Raw genomic sequence first — 21,084 nt, 5'->3', positions numbered from 1 at the left:
GGGCGAAGCCACTGGGAAAACACACTTACAAACACATAGTTGTCTTCCCTCCCTGAGAAAGTCATCTAAAAAATTAGCACAATCATTGAAGAATAGATAAAAGTTCATAACTGAAAAATGGGGAAACTACAGTCCAAAACCTTTTGGGGACTAGATGGGTGTGGTGCTGGCCACCAGTGTCTGGATGCCCACCTCTGGCCAGGTGAGCCTGACTTTGCACTGCTCCACGGGCCATAGGGCCTGAACATCTCCGCAGTTTCTATGGACCTCCTGGTCACGCCCCATGGTCCCTTCAAACAGTGTCTGCAGGGGCACTCCTCTGGGATTTGCTAGTCCTGGCTCATTCACGAGGACACTGTCCCAAATGACTCTGGAGCAAAAAGTAAGTTTTCTCCCCACAAAAACACAGTGGAAAACACTGACAAATTAAATGCCAGGGACTTCAATAATGACTTTCCATTTATTTCAAATCCCCACTCACAGATAACTGTTGTTTGTTTTTCATTGAAAAAGCTTAATCTATTTCAAAGCACACTATTTATCATTTTATTCTGGGCCCCGTTCATGGTGTTCCCTAAGTATGCTTTCTTTGCTTAGCAATTCGGCTATATTGTATTTCACAATAAATATCTGGCCTCTGTACTCTCAGGATTCAGATAGATTCAAATAATTTCAGATCAAAAATATTTGGAAAAAATTGTGTCTGTACAGAACATGTATTCTTTTTTCCTGGTCATTGTCCCCCAGAAAATACAATTATCTATACTCCATTCACACTGCATTAGGTATTACCAAGAGATTTAACGCACACAGGAGAATTTACATTGTATGAAAATACTGTGTCATACTAAAGGACTTCAGTATTCAGCGGTTTTTTGTATCCTCAGAGGATCCCAAAGCAAGTCTTCCAGATTCCCAGGGGAGACTGAACAAAGCAGAGGAAAAGATGTGGGGAAACACCCCACAGTGTATGCAAGCAGTGAGCATCTCACAAAGTGCTAGAATTCTAGGAGATATTTTCCCTTAAATCGTTTGCCATTTTCTAGATTTCTTTTAATTATTACATATTAGCCATGTGATCTTTAAAATGTTGTAAAATCAAAGCATAAAATAATTATGAATAGATGATGTATCACACTAATTTAAGATACAGACAACACTTTGTGGCAATGGCATAATTAGATGTTGAGATTCTAGGTAGTATTGTTTGTGTTTCCCTATTTATCTCTTGTGTTTAAAAGAAAAAAGATGGACTTTATTAAAAGAAAAAAGTAAGAAAAATTTTTTAAAACTTTTGTTACTTAATACTTATTCATTTTGGGCCAAAAGGTAATTAATAAGTAAAGAACTCCACCAGTGCTGTTCTGGTAAGTAAGATGTATTAAATATCTTTTCCTTTAATTTATATCTTTTAGTATTTTCTACTTATATCTCTTTTCCTCTATTTATAAAAACATACTAACTATTAAATTTGAAGCTTTCAAAACTCTGAGAGCTTGTTCCCATTTTGTGCTAAATTCCATGCCCTAGAATTTCTCTGACATGTTGCTAAAAGGTACATGCTTCCCGCGTATGGCCAAAACCGCAAATCAAATACTTTAACAAGATTTGATTGCATGTGTGGAAAGACTTCTTTGTTCCACAGTATTTAAAGATGTTTGTGCTAAATGATTTCAGTTTCTTCCTGCTCTCTAGTCATTCTATCTTTGAGTTTTTCAGTCTGTGCATCTTTTGATGTTGCAATTCTGCATTTGAGGAGGGCTTGTTAAATCCATGATCACTGGGACCCACAAACAGATTCTCATAGATATTTACCCTGCTTCATCCTCAAGCATTTTCATCGCACGTGCAATACAACAAATGATATTTAATTGTATCACTGTATTAAAATTGTTGCATATATCTCCAGCTCCTGTAATGGCTGCATAAAGGGAAAAATTTTAAAAAGTAAGAACTACTGACAGTAAAGGAGAAAATTTCTGAAATTCACACAATATAATGGTTGTTCTCATTTCAGCTGAAACAGTTCTTCTTCTATCTCCTGTTGGAGTTCCCTTCTGGACATTTTTCTTACATAAACGAAATGGAGCAAAGTAATAGAGAAGGAAAAATAGTTAAGAAGTACCCCTAAATATAGAAACCAAATTTTCAAACTGACTTTCTTTCAAATACCTTATTGGTAAATGTGTGTATTTTTTTGAACTCACAATCTCGCACTTGCTAGGCAGGCACTGTGCCACTGAACCATAAGCCTTCACCTGTATTTGTGTATTCTTGGGGGTACTAACTTATTTTGCCTTGGTAGATGCTAGTTTGAAGTGAATTATCAAGACTCAAACTATGTTTCTTTTTTTTTTTTTTGGTACCAGAGATTGAGCTCACAACCAGGCACTTATGCCGTTGAGCTAAATCCTGGCCCTGTATATTTCTTAATCTCACTTCTCTCACAGAGTGATAGATAAGAAAATATCTGGAAGAAAGAATCAGTTTCAACAGAGAGGTTGGCTATGAGTGGTAGGCAGAGCAGATCATAAATCTAGGCTGCATGTTTTTATCGTTAGGAAAATAAAAGGTGAAATAATGCCTATTGTAGGACAGTTTCCTTGCTCCAGGGTCAAAATATTTCATTGTGGCTTATTTGCACATAAAAAAAGAATTAAGAGACACTTTGGGAACAGAACATTTTGGAAACACACTGTCATTACCAAGTTATACCCACACCCACCCATGCCTATTTCCACTGGAGTAGAAGTTTAGCCTTTTAGGATCAAAATCAAAGTATATTCTTCTGGGGCCAGAGGTTTAGCTCAGCACAAACACCTGCCTGGCAAGCAAGCGCAAGGTCATGAGTTTGATCCCCGGAACAACAACAACAACAACAAAAGTCTCGCTTATGCCTCACTGGACACAGAAATTTTGAATTCATTCCTGACAGTATTTGTTACACGGCATTTTTCCAGGGCTTTGCAAACAGTTTTGCTTGTTTTATAAATAAGAACATGAGAGTTTCATGGTGATGCCATAAAAAACAACTTCATGCTGCTAGTTGTTGCCTAAACCATTAACATCCAGACATTCATTTGTCATAATATTTAAATTTTAAAATGTCTACATGATTGGCCAGAAAGACTATGTAAAAATCAATTTACTATTCACCTCTGTTGGAAAAGAGTCCTTTTTGTGCTAATAGTTTAATCTTGATTAATACTAAAAGAGAATAACACCAAACACGTGTCTCATCTGGAGAATAAAGGAGCAGTATAGTTCTCTAACAGGAAAATATTTGTTGTTTGCCTAAATAATGAATTTTGTGGATAACTTGTCTAAGAATGTGGTTAAAAAGCAAGATTGATAAAGGATGCCAGACAGATTTCCATGATAGCAAGAAAGGGAAAAATGTAATTTTTCACATGGAAAATGTATGAGCAGGGATAAAACTAAAGATAAATTTACTTTTACTATTTTTTTTCCAATTTGTTTCCCAAAAAATTTGAAACAAATAATTTAATACAATTTTTTTAGTTACAAGTAATCAATATTACATTTTCATGGGTATTGGTAATGAAAACAATAATAGAAAGTTAAGGAGTAAACAATATAGAATACAGAGCTGGTTCTCACCATAACAGGTTTCTTTCTTATTGTGTGTTTTGGAACTAAAGAGAAACAGGACCCAAATTTCCAAAAACACCTGTGTAATGTTGATAATATAAAGAAAAATAAAATGGTTGCTTTATGCTTTTAGAATTTCCACGTATCTTTCAGGATCCGGCTACGTGACCTTTAAACACTGGCTATGACACAATTTCTTTCGAATGGCAATGAACACATCTACTGATAGAAAAAGCAGCGCTGTGTTAATCCAGAACTCTTTCGAAGGACAGAGCTTTCTCATGACCCTTCCCAAGAGAAGTAGGTCGATGGTGACATTGGTGCGTCATTCAGTGAAAGGAGAAATTCACAGGTCAAAAGAAAACCCATCTCAAAGCAGGGAAGATTCATTATTTCCACAGAATCTATGCAAATAAAAGTAGTTCTTTCTTTCTTTTGTCTACAAACCTGAGTATCTGGTTAATCTCAGCCATCACCGCCCTCCTTTTGTGGTGCATTCCCACGAAAAGAAAAAAAGTTCTCCTCTCTCGCTACATTTGCTCTCCTCTACACCTGCCATGTTTCCCACAACAGCAATTACTGTTCCCAGCTTCTGTAGAGAAAACACTTTAAAATACTTTAAACTGAAACTGTTTCCAAAGTTTCTCTTTGGAAGAACACCTTTAATATTCAGTACTTTCCACTTACGTCTTTAAGTCTTAGTTAAAACTAAATTTGCCAAACTCTTCACTACATTATTAATATTTCAATACAGAATTCACATTTTTAAATCACAAGAAAATGAAAACACAGCATTGTGGGAATTACCTCATCTGCCTCTTTCTTTTCTCCTGATTTGGGTGTTGATCCACTGGTCTTTTCACTGGCATGCTAAAAAAGAGAGAAATGAAGATAATGTTTAAGAGAGGAAGTGAGAAAGGTTACAGTGCCTTTAACACAAAAAGGCTAAATGCACAGACTTTAAAAACAAGCACTCCTTTAATCTTCCTCCTGAGATAATGGTTAATTCTATACAGATAAAGAGGCTTTGAAATGGATGATACAGACATTCATGTGAGATCTAGAAAGTCACTCTGTAATTAACAAGACACAGAGCTGACAGTGCTGCCAACACAGCATCCTGTCTCCTACAAAACGTCCTGTACAATTTTGCATCCCCAATTGGTGTATGAGATGTCTGCTTCATCATGGAGATGAGATCTCGAAGGACCATGTTGCATCTAAAGCCATACTTAAGCCTCGGATCATCAGAGACACAAGAACCCACACCACCACGTTCCAAGTCACCTATCACTCCCAATAGCTCCTGGAAATTCCCTAGAGTTCTTCTATCAGACTATTTATCACTACACCATCATAAAACCTGAAAGCAAAAGTCCATACATGCACCTTGTACTTATTATTTATTATTTATTATGTTTAGAAACAATATTTTTAACTAATACATTAGGAGTAAATGTAAAGATTTTTACATGGAACATAAAAGCTTATATGTTCATTTGTCTTAGTGAAAAGGTAAAATAAACACTAAAGTTTGCTAAATCTTTTCAGAAATGAAAAATGTTTGCATGTTCCCTACAATAGGATATAAGAAATTAGTTCATTCCTTGCATTTTTTTAAGATGTGCAAGATAGTAGGAAAAGGGATTCCAATGTGAGAAAAATAAAAGCTCACTACTGGATTCCAATCTGATCAGCCTCAGCTAAACCAAAATATAAAACACTAATATATTCCCTAGTTCAGAATCACAATCTGAATATGCGGAATGAAATTATTTAAGAAGAGTGATAATGATAGCAATAATTTATAGAATATTGACAAAACATTTTCATATATATTCTTAATAAAAAACAGGTCATATGGCTTTATAGATGAGAAAATATAATAATAACTCAATGTTCTTCAGAATTACATCTATTAGTAAGTGAGAAATGGTCACGAAACAAATCAATAATTTGCTGTTTACCTCTCTTCCATGCTAAATAGAATCACATAATATTACTTTAATCATATCAACAGATGTGCTAATAAAGAAATGACCAAGAACATGAGACTATATGGCTAGATTCTTTACTTAATGGTTCTTTATAAGTACAACTAATAATGAGTCACTTTAATGAATGTAAATGTTTCCCCCCAAAAGAAACTCGTGGATCAGAATGGACTCCACAAAAAGCAGACAAGCTGGAATTTCCTTCTATGTCCTAGTCAAGGGGTTGCTTGTCCATCGTTGAAGGCAATCAGTAATGAATAATTCATGAATTTTGAAAAATAACTTGTAAAAAAACATTTAAAAGCTGATATCTAAGCCACACATGATGACTGTATTTGGGAGGCCAAAGTGGGGTGGTCACTTGAACTCACAAGTTTGAGACAAGCTCTGGAAAACCTAGTAAGATTATGCTACAAAATAAATTTAAAATTGTTTAAAATGCAAGGATATATCCGAACTAGATAGTAGGTGATAAGTATTAATGAGCGAAAGTTTTGCAGAGGTCAGACCTGGAGTGGGGGAATAAAATACTTGTCTCTGTATTAGCATAAGGTTATCTTGGTACTGAGAGTCTTCATATAAGCAAACTGAAACTGAACTTGAAGGCATTTCTTGTAACTTTTTAAAAAAGAAGTCTCAGTTAATTACAAACATCCAGACAATCAACTGGTTTTATAACCAGGGGTCACCCATCAGGCTTAACCATTTCCACTCAAGTAATTACTTTGGCTATTATCAGCCTATAAAGCTTGTTGCTTCTGCTGCTGAACTGAGCTCTCTCACCCTCTTCCAGGTCTGAGTGCTGCTCTAATTCTGAACTGTTTCATTTACTCAGATAAGCTGTGTTAAATGTATTTTGTCTGAAATTTTCTTTTAACATCTCTAGAACAAACATTCACTATTTGGAGATAGTTTTTAATATGGGTAGATCTACAAAGACAAGAGAGCTATCAAATCTGTCTCCTTCCAGCACTGATAAATTTAGAATCATGGCATCACATTCACTTAAATTCCATACATTTAGATTAGATAAAGTAAATAACAAAAGCAATATCCACTGTTTTATTATTATTTGCTGTTTTGAGGGCCTCCTTTACTTGTCAGGTTTTACTATCTCATTTTACAAATGAGAAAACTTGAAAGGTGGCTTGCTTGGTTTCTCATGTAAGAACCCACACACTCTGTACAGTTTTACTCTGATTCCTGCTCACATGGTAAATTTGTGTCATGATTTACTGCCCCACAACAAAAGGGCACATCCAGCATTTTATCCCTTAAAATACAGGTCAAAGATGATTGCTATAAACATTTCTAAATTGTTTCCTTATGGGGCTTGAAAGAGACTCCACTGCAATCAATCCAGATTAACCAAAATAAGTAGTACTTGCTTTCATTGAAATGCTCAAAATCCTCCAAATTTTGTAGATTCTAAATAGTTTGGGAAGGCTATACGAAATGAATGCTTTTTAAAATGCTGAGTTACAACAATTTAAAAATACAAGCAGTATTATTTTGTCATTTCAAAAGAACTATTTGTTCTCAATAAACAAATAGCTTTTAATAGTATGCAAAAGTGTAATAACAAATAAAAATCACTCACAATTAAATGCTAAGTGTGGAGTTTGAGCTCTGACTCAACTGAGAACTTCCACTCATGCAAAGCTTGGCTTTGCAGGACTTGGGTGCATTCTTTATTTTTATACAGCCAGCTATAAAATGTGATAAAAACAAATTTCTACACCAAGAGGAGGAGAACAAAGATGGGAAACAGCTCCTGAAAATATAAATCCAAGTGTGAAAAAAGTGCTGAGTACAAATGTGTTTTTGAAAATTAAAAAACAAAACAACACCACCAAATGGTACACGGTTTATTTTAGGGAAAAACAAAAACATTCTAAAATACAGCTGTGGTGATGATGGCCCCTGTGAATATGCTAAAAAAAAAAAATACTGTCTGCAATTATGGGTGAATTGTCTGGTGTCTGAGTTATTCTTGAATAAAATTTTAAAAATCATAAAATCGTTTGAAACTCAAAAATTGTCCTTCAACCTGAAGAGAAGGCCACTGAGAGCAGTATCTGCACATCAAGGGACAGCTGTGGCAGAATAAGGGACAAGGAAAATGCGTCTCCAGCCCCCTGGATCCTCACACGTTGCTCAGGTCTCTTACTGTGTGGCCACCTGTACTGAGCGAGGCACATTTCAGGGGACCCTTGAGGACAAGAAAACTTCTAGTTAGTTTAGCAGTTCATTCAGCCCATCTCACAAGCACCCAGGGAGCTTTAGAAAATGCCCCTGCCAGACAGCAAGGGTTTAGACTTTGTTTGAATAGGATACGACCTGATTTTTGAGTATACTTTTCTAAAATTCCCCAGCTGCTTGAAATGTGCAGCCAGGACTGGGAACTGTGGGCTTTGCCGGGAGATTCGTGGGCACCACAAATGGTAATTTTGCTTCTCAGACCACCTTATCCAGGCAAGGCCTAGAGCAGCTCTGGGCTCCTCCTGGGCAAACTGATTTCCCAGGAAAGGGCCACAGTGCCCATGTTTACCGCAGAATGTCCCGTCCAGTTCCAAGCCTTGCCTTGTTCGTGGAGTTGGTTTCTATTAGTTAAAGAAAACAAATTAGCGCTCTATCGTACACTGTCTTTCCTACTAATTACTCCCTAAATTTCTATATTGTCTTCTCAACAAGTTGGTAAATTGTATATTTTTTCTAGATACGTGGTGGCAATGTAATAATCTTAACTGAATAAAGCATTTCCACAAACTTTTAAACAGTCCCCGCAAAAGTACTTTTGTTCTTTTCAGACGGGTAAAATAGATGCAAAAGAGAAAGCCTGGGAAACGCATAAAAAATTAGAAGAAAACGTGCAATTGGCTTCCTGCAAAATTCCTTAAAAACTATTTTTGTGCATATTCTAATAAGATGATTCAACAAACAATCAAGAAGGCCAAGGTGGAAAGCTGGTTTTGCATCAGAACTCTCTACCAGGGCAGATTTTGGGCCTGCAGACTCCTCGGCTTGTTGGCGTCACAGGGCATCTCTGCTGGCTGCATTTCTCTTGATGGGTGGCTTCAAGCTGAATTTGGCCAATGGTAAATTCACTGGTATGGCATGGGTGGGTAAGACACTGGAAGGGGGTAATGTTCCCCACTTCTGTCTGCCCCTGGGGGCCTCACTAGTACACACTGTCTTGCTGCAGGCCAAGCTAATTATCCTTCCAGCTTCTTCAGGGTAGTTTAGTCTCTCTCTGTCCTGCAGCCTAGGGTTAGTAGCAGCTTCCTGTAATTTCTTGTTTCTGGATTGTCTCCACTTCCCTGCTAGTTTCTCTGCCTTATCCTGTTTCTGGGTTACCAATTTCTTATATTACATTCCTTTTGTCCTAAATACTCAAAGATTTTGTTGGCTCTTAGTTGACTGTGATGAACTCTGACAGGACAGACACAGAATGGGTTTAGGAGGGAAAGTAATTTAACCTTCCAGTTTATTCTCAAAGTGGAGTGGATGCTACCTATCCCCAGGCTGACGTATTTATGAGAAAAGCTAACGTTAAAGAGGAGCCTGGGCCAATGTTTGGTTCACTAGAGAATACAATGAAAGCTATTCCACTCCCTCATTCTCCCTGGTACCAATCTGATTGTGGTGAATTCTGAGACCTTGAAATGAAGACGAGAAGTAAGCAAACAATTGAAGGTGTCATTTGTTAGGTTATAAACGTTAGAGCAGAAGAATTTAGGTTTTGCTTTCCTTAAGGTACAGATAAGCCAGGTTCACCTGATAAGTTTTCATTTAGACTTCGTCTATCTCCTGACTATGTATTATATTAGTTTCACACCTCTATAATACTTTAGAGGTATTAAACTACATGGGAGATAGAGCACTCACGTTCCCAGGAATCTATAGCAAGTTGTTACAGGTGTAACAGTTAAATTTGCAATTTCCACACTCTAAAACATTTCTGGTAGAATATGCGTGTGTGTGTGTGTGTGTGTGTGTGTGTGTGTGTGTGTGTGTGTGTGTGATAGGCAGGGCTGTCCCTATCCAAATAGGTAAAACAAGATTGGCCCAATGTTCATAATTATTGATGCTGGTTGACTTGTATGTGGGGAGCTTATTATATTCTTTTCTAGTGTTTGCAAAACTGTTGCCAAGAACAAGTTTTGGAAAGTTTAAGATCCCTGAATTTCCAGACATTCCTAAAGTCACCCAAAAGTAAAACTGTTTTTAATACTGAAAAATCTCAAACTTACAGAAAAAGCAAGCGTGAGAGATACATTTACTTTTAGAAAAATTAGTGAGTGTGCAAATGTAATATTAAAGAAGCAAAAATGCTTTTTAATATATATCTTCCTGCTCCTCTGAAAACATTTATTGTCAGATTATAACATTATGGGGTAAGTTTCTTTGCAATTTTCAAATTAAGACTGATATTAAAGATGAATTACATAGCTATAATTGGACTCTAAGCACACTTTTCCCGTAACATTTTAAGATTCCCCTAACACTTTTAGAGATAGCACTAGAAAGGACTTTGTTTTCTCTCTAGTTTTTAGAGGTAGTGTTGATAACCTAACTGCCCACTTGGTTTAGGAGATCTACAAACAGTAAAGCTTTTTGAGTTTTTAATTAAGTTACAGAATCAGATGAGCGTATCTAATGACTTCCTTGCCACTTTACTAATCACTAGGATGTATCTGTGGTTCTTATTCATGAGAAATGGCAGAGAAGGGCAGTCAGGGACCATCTGCACAATTTTTCATATCTAAAGGAATCTTGCATATAGCAGGTGGACAATAAACAGTTCCCTGAGTTTCCCATAGCAAGATAAACTCCGTACATTTTCAAAAATTCTAATCATGGACACTCCCCCACCTGAATAAACTAAGGAGCTCATTTGGAGCTGCTTTTGCAATTTTCTTAACTAGAAAAGACTTAATACACATTGTTCCCTTTGTAGTGCTGTAGTTTCTAGGCAAGTTTTCATTTTAAAAAAGTGAGGCAACTTGAAGAACAGAATTTTAGTATCGTATCAATAAGACGTTCATCTTTTTAAAAAGATGGTATGGTCTGCTTTATGATGTCCTACATCTCCTGAGACAGCCTGCCCAGAACTGGTCCACCTTGGAGTCTCAAGTGACCACTACACTGCTTAAAAAAAAAATCATTCATTGTCCACTTTGTATGCTTTAATTTTGTAACTTGAACAACTATTTCTAAGATGACTATGTGATCTATTAAGTAGTGGTTTCCTACTGTTTATTTTTTTTTTGAAATTCTGTATTACTTGTGCCCTTTTTTTCCCCTTTTTCTCCTTAAATAAAATTTTTAAAAAAATCATTCATGACACAATTAAGTTTCTGGGAAGCATTAAATGTGATTAAAGAACAATGTTATCGGATGTTACTCCGCATACGACTTGTACGCAATGGAAATTAAGCTATTCAGGGATTGACAGCCCAAAGAGGAAAATCGTGTTTGACCTCTGCAACGCCACTACTCAAATTCTGTGTTCTTTTTGTAGACCCTGTAATTTTGCTTTCATTACTTCTAAAATTCATTGCAGTCAAGTGGTGTGTTTTGCCAGGGAAAGTTTGTGACGTTTTCCCCAGACTGGTGGCAAGGATGGAGCCTCCCAAGTGACTGGGCTCCTTGAGTATGCTGTCACCAGGTCCACGGGTTTTTAATTAGGCCAAGGAACATCTTTAATTAACATGGGGTAATAGAATCAACTAGGACTCAGGAATCTCATCACTGGTGTAAGTTGAATTTTCTCTTCTGCCTGGTTGATCACTATGATGTTCACAGATGTTCTTCAAATATAGCTGTTTATATATAATTTTGGTGCCTTTTTACTACAATCACATAATTCTTTGAAGGACAGGATCCATTTTATGAATGGTGTTCAGTGTGGAAATGTACAATACACTGTTTTATTGGCCAGCTTTATAGGCAGCATGCTCTTAAACAAATGCATTAACTATTTTATTTTATGCTTCCTAGATTTTGAAAACTAGGTCATTCAAAACTTCTTCAGTACAGAAAGCACCCCACTAAAGATATTTTAATTGCAGGATTTATTAGAAGTATTTTGAGATATGTCTGTACAGGGTTGCACTCAAGTCTCCTATGTAAAATGGCATAGTATTTGTATATACAGTGACAGCAAACCTTCTAGAGCTTTCAGTGATGACAACAAACAGCCGGCTACAGCACACATGCCATAGGTTCGCCACCACTAGTGTATACCCTATGCACATCCTCCTCTATATTTTATCTCTAGATTACTTATATGCCTAACATAATGTAAAGGCTATGTAAATAGTTGTTGTAAATAGCTGTATATAGTAATGTTTAGGAAATAATAACAAAAAATGTTTGTACATAATCAGTACAGGCACAATTTTTTCCAAATATTTCTCATCTACAGTTGGTTGATTATACCCATGTATCTGTAGGTAGTATACAAGTGAATTTATAAAAATCTATGTATATATTAAACATTTATGTGTATAGTTCATATATATAAATGTGAATATACACATTTTATATGTACATGCAATACATATGTTTCAATGTACATGTATATATATTCTAAATTGGCTCCATGAATCTTTTGGGGATGCATGGATGGGCTATAAGGAAATCTCAAATTTCCCGAAGTTCTATAGAAAATTACATTTTGTATCTGCCTATATTTTGTCACTGGAAAATAATCTATAACTTCCATTTGTTTCTCAGAATGGTCTATGATCAACCACCCAATGCCACAATTAAAAGAATAAAATTTAGAAACCCACGGTCTAGACTTTACTATCTAATACCATAGCTGGTAGCTACTTAATGATGCTGAACGCTTAAAATTTGGCAAGTGTGAACTGCGATATGCTGTAAAATGCACATTGGACTTAGAAGAGTTAATAAGGAAAAGAGAACGTAAACTATCTCAATGGTTCGCACATTAATCATATATTAAATGACATCTGGGACACATAGAGTCAAAGTATATCATTAATACTGATTGTACTTGCTCTTTGCTTTTATTAGTGAGCTTCTACAAAATTTAAAATTACTCACATGGCCCACGCTGTACTTCCACTGGATAACTTTTGTGTTTAGGAAATGTTAAAGCTCTCTCACAAGCAGGTGGCTGATTCTAAGAAGTTCCTTCTAGCAAAAGGGATTTTATAATAGTTCCAAGATTGAATTGTTAGAGAGATTTAAAAATGTCAGACTATGTCTAAAGGAACAGTTTAAGACAGCAGGTTCAAACTATATTCATCCAAGTAGTTCAGCAAAATTTCCTTTTGAAACATGAATTCGTAAAAATAGTTTGGTGTCAGCTCTGAACCCCAGCTGCCTATATTTGCAGGTAATTCACATGGTATATTCTGATAAGAATCCTGGGAGAATAATGACTCAAAGCAAACTTTTGCTCTTAGCAGATCAATATAATGATACAATAAAAAGCAGAAAATGTCTATGAAGAAATATCTCAAGGAGAAATTAGAACTCATTATTAAAAGTGCATTTGTGTCTTGATATGTGAATCTAGTTGAGTTACCCTTTTTTGCAGATATGAAAGAGTTTCAGAAAGTTGACAGCTTATCATTGGAGAACACTCTGCTGCTCTCCTCTCTACACGCAGGCTAGCACACTGCGCGATGCAAAGTGGACGTTCAATAAATGTTCATTACCAGATAAGTAACAACTTTCTGATTCCAACACAAGGTTTCTACTACCAAAGAGTGCCTTATCTCTACACTTTGCCTCTCCAGTGCTACAGAAGTGCACGTAAGGTTTGATTCTCACCATAAATCAGTGAGACATACATATTTTGTCTTTCCATCAACAAAACGTTTGTGGGTTTTTTTTCCCTCTTTTTTGGAAAGCAATCTAATGTTAAGTCATGCTTCCTGGTTTCAAAGCAGAGCAAGTGCCAGCTTGACTGGTTATCACAGCTAATTGTCAGGGGAAGCATTAAAGGCACTAAACAAATGGAACATTTTTCGCACGTCACGCAAAGTAACGAAGTACAGAGCATTGATATCTCCTGCGTTGAGGGGCAGCGACAGCTCCTTCTCCACCCAACTGGTGAGCACCATCCGAGTTTGGGGTATCTGCTCTCCGGGAACCGGATCAGCCTGTGCCAGCTGGGTCTCCAGCCACTCCTGAGCCTCACCGAAGGTCTTCGAGAGGGTCGCACCTGGTGCCCACCCCTTACCCTCCAACTGCCTGGCAGCATTTAGTCTCTGTGCCCTGAAGAGTTAAGCAAAGTAAATGCCCTCCCTTCCCAGTCCCGCCCTGGCACGCCGCTGCAATTTACCGTCTTGTACCACCAGCTTGCGAACGCCATGGCGACAACAGTCTTGCTCGGAATTGCGGAGGACCGGCGAGGGCGCGCGGTGCCGTGCTGGGGACGCCAGGCTCACCCCGCGCCAAGCTGGGACCCGGCTGGCACGCGGCTGGCATTGAGCGAAGAGTGGTGGGCGGGCACGGGGGGAGGGACATGGACCCCGCCCCTTTCTGACCCCGCCCCTCCCGGTTTGGCTCCGGGCTGGTTAGGAAAGAGGTGTTATTTCTGCAGGCAGCCGCGCCCTGCGGAAGGCGGGGTCCCACAGTCTCAGGGGTCAGTCCCTTGCACTTAGGGGTACTGAGTGCAACTGGGTATCTCTTCACACACATCCTCATTCCCCTCCCGTCTCACCAGCCAACTTTGCACCGCGCGTCCCGCTACCCAGCCCGCGCCACGCCCAACGCGCTGGATCCAGACCCCAGAACCTCCAGGCACTTGGTGCCACCTGCCTGGCAGGGGACACTGTGCCCTGGGCGCTTCTCCGGCCTCGGCAGGGGCGCACGGGGTGGGGGCAGGTCCCGCAGCGCCCCAGGAAGGCGGCCCGCCTCTCCCGCACAGGGGCGCAGCCTTGCGCCCGCACCCGGACGCCACTCACCTCCGCGGGGTGGCGGGCGGCGGCTGCGCGCCGGGGCCGCGGAGAGGCGGCGGGCTTCGGGCCGGCCTGGGACATGGCGAGGCCACCGCGGGCGCAGCCTCGGGCAAGGAGCTGCGAGACTGGAGGGAGGCTGGGCGGGCAGCTCTGGGAGGGAAGGGGGAGGAGGGAAGGAGGGCGTGAGGCAGCTTTTCCGACCCAGCCCGAGCCCGCGCCCCGCGGCCTGCGCCCCGCTGGGCCCTCCTCTTCCTGCCCACTGCGCGCCGCAGCCCCTGCCGTCGCTGTTCTGACTCTGGACACCCTCCGCCCCCAATCGTCACCCGGTGACCCTCCCCTGCCCGAGCTCTGCTCAGTTCCTGGTGGGTCAGAAAGGGTGGGGGGCAGAGGTTGCAGGGTTCCCTCTTTGACTTGCCCTGACGCAGCCAGCAGTTGTGCAACCAGAGAATCCGACCTGGGCGTGGCCGGCCTCCGCCCCAACTCTTGTTTCCAAGAATCTGGAGAATTAGACACCTCTGCAGGCCGCCCTGCCTTAGCCCAGAGAGAGATTATTAACTCGAATCTGACCCACGCGTGGACTGTCTAGATAAGGAAGCGAACATAGGGTCTGTGTATCTGCAAACGCCTGTGTGTTCTGTGTCCTTTAACTTTGTTTTGGCTGTTCTGAAAGTTTAATGATGTTTTATGGGCAGGACGCCAGAGTTTCTAATCTAAACTAGAGAACCATCCCAGATTTAAGCCCCCAGAGTCTTTCTGAAGTCTGGTGGGTTCTGTTTTTTGAGGCTAGATTGCTTTTGTTTTGAGCTCATTTTAAGCTGCACTTCCTAGTTTGAGACTGGAAGTGAACTGTAATAAGCCCTACTGGCAACCTCTTACGTGCAAAAGCACTGTCACTTTGGAACTCAGGTCACCGCTCTCTGAAGCTGTGTTCCAGACAGTTAGTGAAAGCAAAGTTACAAGATAGAGAAAACTATCCCATGCTGTACAGAGCTTGGCAGAACAGAATTCTGTTTTCCCCTAACCCCTTGATTTTAGAAATTCTGACTTCCTTTTTTCAAGGGTAGGATACCAGCATTCTTAATTGGAAGAAGGGAATTTGAGTACATTTCCTCCTAAAAAATGTTCTGCTTATTGTCGGTGTATCTAGTATTTCAATAAGCAGGCAGCAGTGCAGGATATATACAGAAAAATGAAATATCTTTGGCTAGAGGAGCTATGATGTTCATTGACTGGTGTCATCTGAGCTACATTCAGAATGGGAGGAGATGCCTTGGAAAGTTTGTCCTTAGTGTTGTGTCTGACCACTATCATAATTTAAACACATTAGCTGTAGTGGTAAGGTAGGAGGCAGGTCTTCCGGCCAACCTCCACCCCAAGAATTTGGACAGTGTTCATATTAGGTGGTTAGATTTACATAAATCAAGACTTTTAGACCCTGAAGTACATCATTCTAACACTGGGAAGAAAAATGATTCCCAAACCTGTGTGACATTAAAATGTAAAGTATTTTTAGCAGAGTATTTATTTTAAATTACTATGTTTGTGAAATTTTTTATTACATTCATCTTAGGAAACTGTTACATACATACACCACACAAAATATCTAAAAATTAAATTTAAACTGGTTGGTCGTATATTTCTTAAGTGTTTTCATGGTGTGTGTGTGTGTGTGTGTGTGTGTGTGTGTGTGTGTGAATTTGAGACTGGGTCTAAAATTTGTAAACATGTTGTCCAGAAGAGCTTGAAATTTGTGATCCTCCTGCTTCAGTCCCTTGGGTGGCAGGGTTCAATGTACATGTCATTTACTTTGAGAATCTTCTGTGTGAAGCGCTATTGAAAGAAATAGTAGAGGAAGAGATATAAAGGTTTTGAATACACATTTTCTGCCCTCCGGAGACTTCATGTTATTAGTAAGGTAAAGTCAGATGGCATTTGTAGCACATGACTGAATGGTACTGGAAAACATGCAGTTGTGAATAAGTACAATTGTGTTTCCAGGGTGTTGGGCTCTGTGGCTGTGGTTGATATACAATGGGAAAGGAGGCTTGAGCAGTGTGGTTTGTGCTATGTGAACAGTTGGAGAATGAGTGGGGGCATCTCAGGAGATAAAGGGAACCCACCTGTGTGGCTGGAGCTACATAGTTTCTGCCATTAGGCCCATTATTAACCAAACAGCTAGTGGTATATGTGATGCTAGATCTGTAAGTGATGATCATATCCTTCAGGTACGAGTTAAGAGCCAGAACACCCTGCATTAACAGCTGTGAGTAAAGAAGAGTCTTAAAGAAGTTGCCGAAATGCTTCTACTTGCTCTGTGGTCAGTGAGGGTCCACTGGAACTTTGACACCATGAACCTGCATTGGATCCTGGGGAATACATGTGGCTTTTGCTACATTAATCTCTACATAGATTATAAACATTTATTCCTTTATTTGCTGGGGAAAGTTTTCTTGTTATGACTCCTATGCTCAAGCATTTCTTAGTCCAATAAGAGAGACAAAAATGTACGTCCACAATCACCACCACTTGCACATCCTGTGAGGGCAGAGGCAGGCAGAGATACTTGGAGAGTGGTGTAGCATCTTCACAAGGGCCTTCTCACTTTGATGGAGAGGTGGGAGGCCAGAGACTGCTTCCTGCTGTCTAATCCAAGTGAGTTATAACTCCTGCCTCATCGTCTTCACATGTTATCTGTTCCTCATCCCCACAGTTTCTACACTTGTTCAGAAACTTATCACTTCTCATCAGGAAATGTATAAGATGAGGAAAGGAGGAAAAGGGTACAGAGGAGGAAAAACAAATAGCACATGAGAAGCGGGCAAAGGACAGCAGGAAGCCTGTGGACAAGTGGATGCCGGGGACACAGGAAAAGGGATTTCCAGAAGGAAGGATAGTCCACAACAGGGACCATAGAAACCTAAAGCAGTGCCACGGAAGTTGAATCAAGCCATGTATGTGGACCACCCGTTTGAGGTGAATTTGGTAATTCAGAGGCTGAATGCTTTTCTGAGGTTCCCATAGTTTGGGCAGTCCCATCCATCAGGAGGTGTTTATTTCTACACCATCACATATCCCTAAAAGAGGAGCGACTCTGACAAACCTGGACTTTTGGCTGGCATCCCAAGGCCCTGCCATCTCAGTGAAACTTACCTGTTGTGTTCGGCATCTCCTTTCAGCCAGGTTCACCTCATTCCACTGTCGTCTTTCATGAATAAACCACAAAAGCTTTGCATGTAAACAGAGTCTACTTAATGAGACAGGCAAAGCTCTGAGCGCCTTTCAGTCCGCAGAGCCTTGCCATGTTTCTCAGCTAACACCTAGCTTGTGTTTGGGTGCCGATGTAGTCAGGAGAAGGAAGAAAATGAGATGAAAGGGTGGATGGACACAGGAAGGTGACAGTAAAGAATAAGCAGCATTTGAAATGGTTTTATTTGCACTAGTTCTTTGCAAGAATTTGAGTCACACACATACATATAGGTAGGTCCTCAGTATTTATTACTCACAATTGATGTGTCACTTCCCTCCATCTAGTAAAAGACTTGTAAAATACTTCATGCCCTGTTCTTTGGGTTGGAGAGAAGGCAGAGCGCTCACATGCTTGTACAAGTTAATTATTTGATATGGTTGGGAGAAAAGAATCATGGTCTTAGGGGGAAACGTTGACTCTGAATCTGTGGCAACCCCAGTGGAGGTTGACAGATGAGGTCTATTTGGTGGCACTCCCAGGATCAAGGGCAAGGTCTCTGTTAACCCTGAAGGGGATTAGGTTGGCTTAGTTTGGCTTAAGATGTCTGGGACACTCCTCAGTGCTACATAACACCGTAAAACTTTGCAAATAGAATGGAAAAGAGAACAAACATTGCCAAAGCATACTTTCAAATTGGCACATCACTATGGGAATCACCCCTCTTCATTGTTTATAGTCGATGGTTTCTGGGGACCAACAGGAGAAGTTTAGATAGATCCCTTACCAAGGCATTCCAGACCTGCGACGTCTGACCTGGGCAACCTCCCTGCAGTCTTGCACCTTCCAGCTGCTGACTTCCAAAGTACCCACCCCTCCCCACTTCCTGCCTTAGCTCTTTTTCCTTCTTCTGCATCACTTTTCCTGTTCCATTGCAACTTCTCCTTCCTCTAAATCTAAGGAAATAAAAAACCAACTCTCTCACAGCTCACTTCTCCATACCTATAGTACCTGCAGTCCTCTGTAGGTTTCCTGTCTATTGTACTTGTGAATTACACCCACTCTGGACTCCAAAGCCATTTTTTGCACACGATTTTATACAGAAAGTGACTTTTCGTTCAAATGAATTTCTATGGTAAGAATAGCCGTCCTATAAAGAAGCTTTTTTGTTTTGTATATTCTCTTCATCTCAAATATCTAACATCAGAAAAAAATACATTGTTCCCTGGGCACTCCAACCACAAAGCACTAGTTTGATAAACAAAATCCCGCCATGGGACAAGAACTTTGCTTTCTGAATCACACTCTGAAGATGATGTCCTTGAGGCCTCAGGTACATTTTACCTTGGGACAGAAAACAGTGATGTGCCCAGAGGAGGTGTGTGTGTGTGTGTGTGTGTGTGTGTGTGTGTATGATTTTTTTAATTCACAACTTAATTTTATCTTCTCTATCTTTTTCTGTTTTCTCTTTTGAAAACTTCTATTGATCAGACATACTCCTGAGCTGATCATCTTTTTTGTATGTTTTTTTTCCACTGTTTTGTTCTTTGTGAATCTCTCACCCTCTTGAGGTTGGGAAGAAGCTGTTGCCTTGCTGCGTGGAATGGAAGAAAGTAAGTGCACTTGGTAAAGATTGTTCACCCTCTCTCCTCTTTGTAGTTCATGCCCCACTTCCAAGTCCAAGCCTTCAGCTCGACGTGGCCTGCCTGGCTGGAGCTTTCTCACTCTGTACAAGTCAACTTCCACTTCACAAGAACACATCCATTGCTCACGTCTGCAATTATTGCCTTTTTTTTTCTTTTTATTCTTGTGATTTATAACTTTCTTTTTGTTTCAAATTCATTTTTTCTCCTTTTAGTGGAGTTTCAGGATAGTAAAGAGATAAAAACATAGTTCTTTTTAATATGGTTTAAAAACAACACCTCTCCAAAGCATGTATTGGGAGGTTTATTTTACAGCTAAAGACAGTAAGTCTCCAAGAGCTTTAGTGAGTTACATAAAAACTCACAGATATGTTCCAGAACAGTGAATTGAATTATAAGTAACTTAGTTCAAAGCCCATGCCCTTTACCAGCACAGAATTGCACATGCAATGGCCACGGAAGTGGGGGTTAGCACAGAAGACAACCATTCAACATTGTTCTAAGAAAACCCATCATTTAGGTCAAGCAAGGTCTGACCTCTAGACTGTCCTCAGTCTCTTTCAACTCTGGTAATATTTGCCTTTGCTTTAGTTGATAATTACAAATAGTTCTCACATGAAGTCTCTAATTAGAATACTCATGGTGTAAGAATAACATGCTTTAAAAAAAAATATAGAATCAATGGACCACAGGGCTATTTTTAAGCAAAGATAATTGGTGTAATTTTATTTTAGCCTAATTTACACCCTGGAGGGGAGCATTAAACAGGAAACCTAACTGAGTAATCCACAGGACCTACTGATAAATTTTGCTGCAGATACAGTCAGCTCATGAACACCCAAAAGGGGCAGCCCTATGGTTAAGTGACTCCTCTGTGAAGCCTGCACTTAAGTGTCCTATTTCATGGAGGCTCCTAATACGCAGCACCCAGTCTAGCCCATACAAGAGTGAGATGAGTATCGCGGCTGAGCTTGCCTTCTGACAGGTGCTAGGTGACACGTGCTCACCTTGCCTGTGTTAAAAGGTTGCAACACAAAATACAAGATGTGATGACAGAAGGATCCCACGGAATAAAGGCTGGTGACAGAAATGGTGATGACAACTGCATATTTAGAAAGGGGCATACATTGCTTTGACTGTCCCTTCCTGAAGTTTATCAGGTTTGGGAGACATGAGTAGGCGAGAACTGAGACTACTTCTCTTACCCTTTGTAGGGAACTAGTTTGTTTCCAGGGCTGGAGGAACACCTGACAAAAGACCCACCCAGAAAGCTCCCTGAATGCTACTTCCCCTTCCCCATTATCTCCATCGGTGGCAGTGTGCCCACAGCTATGATTGCCTTGGACAGACTCTCCCAGGCTCAAGGACACACGTTCCGTGTACTTGGGGCCACAGTTTTCCTGTGTCTCCAGGGTGTGGTCAGACTTTCGAGGCAGTCTGGGTCTCGACCAATTTTAGACCAACCAGTCCAGACCCACCACCTCCGGGCAGAGCCAGGCCCAGCCCAGGACTGGAGTGAAGCCAACAGATGGTCCTCAGCTCAGACTCCTTCCCGAAACCAACTGCATGCTTCTGATTCCTTGGTGCAGGATTGGCAGTGGCAGGGGATATTAGGTGTGTGAATGGGCAGGAAGGAAAAATCAACTCCTGAATGAACATTGTTTGGGAAACCTGGAAAAAGAGGCAGTCTGAAGATAACAACAGAG

At 40.2% G+C, this 21,084-nt stretch overlaps 1 protein-coding gene across 12 annotated transcripts in view; it reads right to left on the bottom strand.

Moving 5' to 3' along the window:
- Cast (calpastatin) overlaps positions 1-14,980 on the bottom strand; it is a 119,683-nt gene extending 104,703 nt beyond the window's left edge. For 9 of the 12 annotated variants that reach the window (XM_063245391.1, XM_063245394.1, XM_063245392.1 and 6 more), the window contains exons 1-2: positions 14,558-14,980; positions 4,420-4,482 (exon numbers count right to left, since the gene is read on the bottom strand). In XM_063245391.1, coding sequence (XP_063101461.1) covers positions 4,420-4,482; positions 14,558-14,632 — 138 coding nt within the window. In that variant the 5' untranslated portion in view covers positions 14,633-14,980. Of the gene's footprint in view, positions 1-4,419; positions 4,483-13,932; positions 14,083-14,557 lie in introns of those variants that run through there. The other 3 variants (XM_063245395.1, XM_063245396.1, XM_063245402.1) reach the window with 1 other exon arrangement.
- Positions 14,981-21,084: the final 6,104 nt, after the last annotated feature.

Source organism: Cavia porcellus, unplaced genomic scaffold (genome assembly GCF_034190915.1).
Source record: "Cavia porcellus strain 051 isolate PalLab524CR breed Dunkin Hartley unplaced genomic scaffold, mCavPor4.1 scaffold_2, whole genome shotgun sequence".
Taxonomy (NCBI): domain Eukaryota; kingdom Metazoa; phylum Chordata; class Mammalia; order Rodentia; family Caviidae; genus Cavia; species Cavia porcellus.
This window is presented reverse-complemented; position numbering and strand designations above follow the sequence as displayed.